This window comes from Mandrillus leucophaeus, unplaced genomic scaffold, assembly GCF_000951045.1.
Source record: "Mandrillus leucophaeus isolate KB7577 unplaced genomic scaffold, Mleu.le_1.0 Scaffold253, whole genome shotgun sequence".
NCBI classification, from domain to species: Eukaryota; Metazoa; Chordata; class Mammalia; order Primates; family Cercopithecidae; genus Mandrillus; species Mandrillus leucophaeus.
The window spans coordinates 2,731,172-2,740,282 of record NW_012102621.1 but is presented as its reverse complement, the minus strand read 5'-3'; the positions used below and the strand labels follow the sequence as shown (position 1 = coordinate 2,740,282).

Below are 9,111 nucleotides of genomic sequence, written 5' to 3'. Positions count from 1 at the left end.
AAAAAAAAAAAAAAAGGGAAGAAATCTAGGGGATAGTGCTTAGCATTGCAGGAGAGCACTATTGATTAGAACAGGGCACAGGGAAGTCTCATAAGAACACTCTGGTAGACGCTCTTCATCTTCTAAAAAGAAAGCGTTTCCTTGAGACCTTATCTGTGCTCGAGCTTGTTCTGGATTCTGTTCATTGATGGACTGAAGTTTTTGCATTTTTTTCTCCCCTTAACCTCCCTTTACCTCCGCTGTTATTCCAGACATTGTGAGGGTAATTCTTCTCAGTGGAAAAGAAATCTTCACATTTGAACTTCCTCCTAAAATGAACAAGAGAGGGTTTGCCCCGATGCCCGATTACAGATATTACCCTCCGATTTAATCTTCTTTTGCTGAGTCGAGGAGATCCGACATAAAGTGGTTTTTTATTGCTTGTTTTAAAAGGGAACTTGGTTGTGTCAGAAGAGGTCAACTCTTTTCATCCCTCCGAGGAATTATTATCTTTACGGCTCAGGCGGAAGGAATTGAGGCTGATCAAACTTAATTTGGAGGGGAGAGGCTTCTAAAATAACAAACAAAACAAGAGACTCTTAACAATTCGGGGCCTAAGCCCTTTGAAATCCTTAGTGAAATAAGTCCGTGATTTGGTTAAGTATATATAATTCAAGGACAAGTTAATTTGCAGAGCAAGTTTCCTAACTTTGGATGTTTGGAGCATTGTTGTTGTGGATCAGCCACTGGGGTAATTTCGGGTAATTTTAATGGCATTAGACTGGATTCGATTAGATCCAAAGGGAGAGGCACAAATGAGGTGAGACTGGAACGTCTGATAGCAAGGAGGCCTTTCCAAGAACACGGGGTCTGCTAAGAGGTGCCTGGGCTTCAGGAGAACAAGGCAAGGGCTCCTGGTTCCAGCTACCCACATTGCTGGCCTGGGGTTCCTGGTGCCTTCAGGATTCTGGGTGACTGCTGCAGACTGCTGTTGTCAGAGATGCTTGAACCAGAGCAACTCCATCTTGAATAGGGGATGGATAAGATGAGGCTGAGACCTACTGGGCTGCATTTTCATATGGTTGGGCATTCTAAGTCACAGGATGAGATGCGCAGTTGGCACAAAATACGGGTCATAAAGATCTTGCTGATTAAACAGGTTGCAGTAAAGAAGCTGGCCAAAACCCACTAAAACCAAGATGGCGAGAAGAGTGACTTCTGGTCATCCTCACTGCTACACTCCCACCAGCACCATGACAGTTTACCAGTGCCATGGCAACAGCAGGAAATTACGCTATATGGTCTAAAAAGGGGAGGCATGAATAATCCATTTCTTGTTTAGCATATTATCAAGAAATAACCATAAAAATGGGTAACCAGCAGCTCTCAGGGCTGCTCTGTCTATGGAGTAGTGGTTCTTTGTTCCTTTACTTTCCTAATCAACTTACTTTCACTTTACAGTCTTGCCCTAAATTATTTCTTGCTTGAGATCCGAGAACCTTCTCTTGGGGTCTGGATCAGAACCCCTGTCCGGTAACACTGTGATAGAAAGTGTTAGAGGCAGAGGGTAGGGTTCAAATTCCTTATCTCCCCATCTACCCTGGGCAAGTGATCTGACCTCTCTGAGCCCATTACTTCATCTGAAAAGGGAGTGTTCGTACCATCGGCCTTGCAGGTTAACATGAGACTGGGCAGTGAGTTGTGTGAAGTGCTTGGGATAGGACTCAACACATAATAGGTGGGCGGATCCTGGATGCAGATTTAGGCCTGATGAGTTTTAGGTACCTAGGGGATAGCACGTCCTGGTCTGGAGTTTGTATCAGAGGTCCAGACTAGAGATACAGATTTTGGAGTCATTGGCCTAAACATGAAACGTGCAGGCCTGGGAGTGCGCATGTGTGTTCCGGGAAGAGGCAGGGCATGGGCAGGAGAGGAGGTGCCCATGTGGAAGGCGGAGAGAGAGCAGTTGGAGAAGAAGGGGGAGACTCAGGCCTCCAGGGAGCAAAACTAGTGGGCTTTTGCATGCCCTTTATGAAAAATGTAGAGTCAGAATTTATCACTCACAGGAGAGAGACTTGTTTTTATTACGTTAAAGAGGTTTTAAAGACGCTTATTGACATTCGCTGATGCAAATTACAATGGCCATTCATCATTGGAGGCTTAACTCTGTGGGCTGTTCTTAACTCGGGTAATTTTTTAAATTGCATTGATTTCTCTCTCACTTTTCTAGTTTCCCTTGTGATGTATTATAGTTGCTGTATATCCTTGGAAGATGCTAGGGCCTGTAAAAGGCTGGTGAAGCAGTGCTCGTGTTTTCTCTACTTGGTTGCAATAAAGAAGGTGTACGCCCACGTGTGCTTGTCCTATCTGGATGTGACCTTTTGTTCAGTTGAGCTGACAATTGCAAGTCCAGATTTTTACTCATTCCTAACCCAAGTCCAGTTCCTCCCCGTCTGTAGGGGGTCCCGAGTGATCCCGGGCATAGCTGCACTGCTTGTATACCTGAATTATTTCCATATCATTTTGGGTGGGAGATGCTGTTCTCAGCTCCATTTTGTAGACGAGGAAATGAATGACCAGAAAGGTTGCATGACTTGTCTGACGGGTGAGTTTGTGCATTACATCGGGGTTCCTGAAATTGCCCGCTTGTCAATCACTGGAGAAGCTTTGGTTGCTTTGGGGATTCCTGGGCCTCACTCAGGTTGTTAATGGAGCTCACCCAGTGGCTGGTAAGATTTGGAAAGGACTGTCCCTCTCCACACCAGATCTTGGATATGTTGGTGGAAAAATAACAATAATGACTTCTTGATTGTTTAGATTGGGGGTTATCAAACTCTTTCTGTAAAGGGCCAGAAAAAACACTTTTAGCTTTGCAGGCTGTATGGTCTGTTTCAGCTTCTTAACTCTGCTGTACAGAAGCTCCTTGACTTATGATGGGGTTATGTCCAGATAAGCGCATTGTAAGTTGAAAATATCGTAAGTTGAAAATGCATTTAATACGCTTCACCTAGTTAACAACGTAGCTCAGCCTAGTCTACCTTCAACCGCTCAGAACACTTAGATTCACCTATAGTTAGGCACAATCATCTAACACAAAGCCTATTTTATAATAAAGTGTTGAACAACTCATGTAAAATATACTGCACATCACTAGCCTAGAAAAAAGGTCAAAATTTGAAGTGTGGTTTCTACTGAATGCTTATTGCTTTTGTACCATTATAAACTTGAAAAATTGCAAGACAATTGCCATCCTAAGTGAGGGACTGTCTGTATTGCAAAAGCAGCCAAAACAAATGAATATGGCTGCACTGGGCCCATGGGGCCATAGTTTGCCCACCCCGATCTAGAAAATTAGTATTACGTATGATGACCAGAGAAGTGATTGAACTTGCCACTCTCCAAGGGATGTTTGGACTTTTATAAGAATATATCATAAGCAGGTATGGGCCATTCAAGATATATAGGGTGACAGCCAGGCGTGGTGGGTCACACCTATAATCCCAGCATTTTGGGAGGCCAAGGCAGGCAGATCATCTGAGGCCAGGAGTTCAAGACCAGCCTGACAAACATGGCGAAACCTCGTCTCTACTAAAAATACAAAAAATTAGCCAGGTGTGGTGGTGGGCACCTGTAATCCCAGCTACTCAGGAGGCCGAGGCAGGAGAATCGCTTGAACCTGAACAGATGGCTACAGGAAACAATGACTAAATCAGGCAAGTTATGGGAACAACATGCTGTATGCAATTTTCCCCAATGTCAACAGAGATCCGCAGCCCATTTAATAGCAGAGATGCATTTTCATGTTTCTGTCATGTGTGTATTGCAGCACTAACAGCAGAGGTTGCTCAGATCATGCCACTGCACTGCAGCCTGGGCAACAGAGTGAGACACTGTCTCATTTTAAAAAAAAAGAAAAAGATATATAGGATGAGAACTACATTCAGCTGCTCATACAAAGACCCCTCAAACATTACCTTGAACAAATTAGAGATGAATATTTCTTGTTTGTTGAAGAAGCCTTGAGTAACTGATCTGATTGTAGGTTTGGTGATGTGATGTCGACAATAATGGGATGACATTATTGCTCCTTAAGGTCATCAGAGACCCCGGGACTTCTGTAAACTTGACAGGCATTCTGTTTCTCCATCTCACTCCATCAAAAACATCTATCCATTCGTTATGGAAACATTGGGTGTGATTTGAGTCTCTAGTCCTTCCTCCTGTTCAGAGAATAACGTGAGACATTCTATGGTCGCCATACCAGAGTTCGAATACATAATGTCTGTGTTCGGGGTTGATGAGTGGCTTTCACGTAGGAACAGAATTTATCACTCATATTAGAGATGCCTCTTTTCATGGTCATACAGGTTTTAAAGATGTGTATTGACATTCATGGAGTGTAAATTACAATAGCCCTTTATCCTTGGGGACTTTTCTCTCTGGGCTGTTCTTAACTTATGTAATTTTAAAAAGTGGATTGATATCTCTCCTCCTTCTCTATTTTTCCTTGTGTTGAAGTCGCTACTTGCCCCTGAAAGGTGCTAAGGCCTGCAAAAAGCTGATTAAACAGCCCTCACATTTTGTGTCCCCAGAGTATTCTCTAAGGAGTCATAACTTGATTAAAATGAAGAAATTCTATGTCCCGGTTATGCTTATCCCATCAGGACATGGCCTTCTGTGTAGTGGGGCAGATTTCAGCTCTGGCCCCCTCCCTTCTTTCTGAAACTGAATTCCACCTCATCTTTGTGGTGGTCCGAGTGGTCCCAGGCACCAGCGCATTGCTCTCCAAACCACCTTTGGAGCGAGGTGCTGCTCTCAGCTCTGTTTTACAGATGAGGAAACAAGTGGCCAGAAAGGTTGACTAGCCTCTCACCGGCAAGCTGTTAGTGCTGCAATACACACATGACAGAAACATGAAAATGCATCTCTGCTATTAATTGGGCTGTGGATCTCTGTTGATATTGGGAAAATGGCATACAGTGTGTTGTTCCCATAACTTGCCTGATTTAGTCATTCTTTCCTGTAGCCATCTGTTCAGCCGGCACCAATGAGTCCCTGCTCTATGCCAGGAACTGGGCATCCAGTGGTGTGTAACACAGATGTGACTCCTGCTGCAACTGGTTTTCTTGGGGAAAGCATTGCCGAAATCCTACTCCTTTATAATAAGGGTTTTAAGAGGAATTTACGTTTTCTGTCTCTTTCTTGACAGGTCTACATCCGGATAAAAGACGATGAATGGAACATCTATCGCCGGTATACAGAGTTCAGGAGTTTGCACCACAAGTTACAAAACAAGTACCCTCAAGTGAGGGCCTACAACTTCCCACCCAAAAAGGCCATTGGAAACAAGGTACCGTCCCACACCGGGAAGCTCACTTGTCACTGCCTGCATTAAAATGGATCATTTATTCTTCTTTAGTCCGTTACTTAAAAACACATGCTCCTTAAAGAAAAATTGGCGGATATAAGAAAAAAATAGAGAAAAGAAATAGCCACTCATAATTCCACCACCTAAAGAAGGTCACCATTACGTCGTGTGTGTGTGTGTATGTCCTCTCATTTCTCTAGGGCAAGAAGTTGGAAAACATTTTCTTTAAAGGGCCAGAGAGTAAATATGTTTGGCTTTGGGGACTATACTATTTCAGAGGCAAATATTCACCTCTGCGGGGGTCCTGTGTAAGCCCCCATAGACAGTGCAGACACAAATGAGCGTGGCTGTGTGCCAGTAGCATTTTATTTTTAAGAATAGATAGCAGCTGGATTTGGCCTGTAGGTTAGTTTGCCAACCCCTGTTCTGGAACGAAAAATGCTTTTCTGGTTTTCATCCATCGTGGTCATGATGTTCACTTCAACTTGTGACTGTGGAGTTGAACTTTCTCAGAGGAGTTTGTTGTCATTTTTGTTATATGTTTGTTTGCCTTGTGAAGGCTAATGATTTATGATGACCCAATTTGCCTCTGTGTATTCATTCCGGTACCCTTGAGGAAGGAGGTGCTAGCCCTCTGCAAGCTTGTTGGTTGATTAGTATTATTTACTCAGCAGTCATTAATTGGGCACCAATTGTGTGTCATTGTGCAAAGGGCTGGGTCCAGCCCTGGAGAAGACAGACCCGTGTCTAGACCTGTCTTGGAGCCCTGTCAAATAGTCAGCTTCAGCCAGGAGGCATCATGATGTCACTCCTCATGTTTGCTTAGGGAAGCGGTTCTCTGTCATGGCTGCACTTTGGATCCCCTGGGGAGCTTTGGAAACCACTGAGGACTGCCTGTGGCCCACCTCCATCCCCATTCTGATTTATCTGAAGTGAGGCCTGGGCATAGAGGGGTTGAATAGTTGTCTTAGTGATTGCACTCTGCGGCCAAACTGGAGAACCTTTGGCTGAGAGTCAAGAAGGAGACAGAGGCACTTCATCAGTTTCAGTATGTGTTCAACAGCTTGTCAGGGACAGTCCGATTGGGAGGTAGAGCCGTGACCTTTCTCAGGACGTGTAAGACATCGGGCATTGTATTGAGCATGATCTCTCTGCCGTGGTCGTTCTCAAAGTGTGGCCCCAGCCAGCAGCAGCAGCAGCACCCCTGGGAGCTGGTTAGAAATGCACGTTCTTGGGCTCACCCTAGACTTGCTGATTCACAAGCTCTGGGGCTGAGACCCTGCATTCTGGGTTGAACAAGCCCTCTAGGTGATGCTGTTCGTGAGGAAGTATGAGGACTGCCCTTCTATCTTTTGACAAAGGCATGTGGCAGATGCCATATGGGACAAATCCCTAGTTTCTGTCTTCAGGAGGTACCGTGCTAGGATTTCCTTGATCTTTATCACAGAAACACAGAGCAAGAGTTTCCATAACCCACTCCTGGCACTTGGGAATTTCATAGGGAAATCTGTTCCCGACCCTTACGTTTACATGTGTGTAGATTTCTACGTATAAAAGAGATTGAAACCTGATCATGCCAAGGTCTGCTCGATTTGAACATAAACAGTTACAAAGCAGATTTATCCCAGGCCCAGAATACATTTGTCCTTCATTTTTCTGTTGAGGAAAAGTAGAGCTGAACCGCTACACATGGCAGACAGAAACTCTATACTTGTTCGTAGCAAGGAATATAAGAATTCTTTTGAAAAGAGGGGAAAATTATATATTGATTTAATCTAATGACCCGTAGGCTCATACAAGTCTTGGGACTCATTCGGAATGTCCTAAAATGTCATAAAACATGCTGCTAACCAGCGTATTATCAAATTATAAGACATTCTTATGTGCAAGAAACACGAACCTGGAGTGGCCGTTCCATGACAGCTTCTTCGCAGAACCTGCCTGCGTCTTGTGCTAAGGGAATGCCATTGTAGCACAAGGTGGAAATGAGGGGATTTGGATGAGGAAAAGTCTTAGGTTGTGGCTTTACACTGTCCTGACTTAACATTGTCCAGGGGTGAGTCCTGGCTTAACATTATCCAGGCTTGCATGGGAACTGCAGCTTTAAGCAGTATGACGTATTGTGTTATGAAATGAACTTTAGCATGGACAAATTGATACAAACAAGAGTTCGGTTCCTAGGGCATAAAGTACTGTATTTAGCTTAAAGTCTTAGTTTCCAAGAACCTATCACCAATGTTGAGTCAACACTTGCTATGTTAGTTTCCTCTTGCTGCTGTCACAAATCACCACAAATGTAGGGACCTAGAACAAATTTATTGTCTTACAATTCCAGAGGTCACATGTCCAAAATGAGCATCACAGAGCTAAAATCACGGCGTCAACCAGGCCTCTTCCTTCCGGAGCCCCAGGAGAGAGTTCGCTCCTTGCTTTTTCAGCTTCTCAAGGCCACCCTCATTTTTGCCTTGTGGCCTTCTGTTTTCAAAGACATCACTCAGCCCTCTGCTTCCGTCATCACAGTCACATTTTTCTCTGGTTCTGACCCTCTTCCTTTTAGAATTCCCCTTTGATCACATTGGGCTCACCCAGATCATCCAAAATAATCCCCCTTTATCTCAAGATCCTTTACTTAATCACATCTGCTGAGTCCCTTTGGTCATGACAGGTTCTGGTGATTTGAGTGTGGACGTCTGTGGGAGCCATTATTGCACCCACCGCATGTTAGACATTGTTCCATGCTTTCCCTGCAGCCTTGACTCCTTTCCCACCTCCTCCCTTCTCAAGCCCCCCAGTTACACAAAACTTAAGACAAAGCAAATCTCACCAGTCCTGAAAACACTGGATTCGAGTTTAGCGAGATGAGGCTGAGCCCTGAGGAGTGGGAGGGTTTTTCTGGAGTTGGGTCATGTAGAAAGAGAGCATGAAGATGTCGTGGGTCTCTCCTGTGCGGGAGCTGGGAACTGTGTTGTTGTTGTTTGGTTGGTTTTTTGGAGGCAAAGTCTCACTCTGTTCCCAGGCTGGAGTGCAGTGATGCGATCTCGACTCACCGCAGCCTCCGCTTCTGGAGCAGGGAACTGGGTCTGCTTCATGGTGTCCACCCTCATCCCCAGGCTGGAGAGACGATCTGCCCCTGCTAATCCCAGGGCTGACTCCTTACAGCGGTGGACCTTTCCCCTGTGAAGCCTCTGTCCACTGAGCAATGTGCTTTTCTCCCCTCAACATAACCCTATTTGCACATAAACAAGCTTGGGAATAAAAGACACCATCTTAGTGGGCCTGGCCCAATAATGACCAGCGGGTACGAGTGCACCAGCTGGCTCTTAACCGGATTTATGGTCCTGCTCCCTGTGGTGGGGGTGGATCTGACCGCTCAGGTCATGAGCAGTCTTGGGGCCACAGCTCCATTTCTAGCCTGTGCTGCTTTTAACTTCTAATTAGTTTTTAATAAGCTGGTTGAACTATGATTGTCTTTTATACATCTATATATATATATACCGAATCTTGCTCTGTTGCCCAGGCTGGAGTGCAGTGGCACAATTTCAGTTCACAGCAACCTCTGTCTCCTGGGTTCAAGTGATTCTCCTGCCTCAGCCTCCTGAGTAGCTGGGGCTACAGGTGCCCACCACCACACTTGGCTAATTTTTGTATTTTTAGTAAAGACAGGGTTTTGCCATGTTGGCCAGGCTGGTCTCAAACTCCTGATCTCAAGTGATCCACTTGCCTTGGCCTCCCAAAGTGCTGGGATTACAGGTGTGAGTAACAGG

At 45.0% G+C, this 9,111-nt stretch overlaps 1 protein-coding gene across 1 annotated transcript in view; it reads left to right on the top strand.

Annotated features, from left to right (window-relative positions):
• Nucleotides 1–9,111, top strand: part of SNX29 (sorting nexin 29) — a gene marked incomplete at its 5' end in the record, with an annotated part of 600,769 nt that overhangs the window by 492,745 nt on the left and 98,913 nt on the right. The window contains one exon of the mRNA XM_011983676.1: nucleotides 5,189–5,329. Coding sequence (XP_011839066.1) covers nucleotides 5,189–5,329 — 141 coding nt within the window. The remainder of the gene's footprint in view (nucleotides 1–5,188; nucleotides 5,330–9,111) is intronic.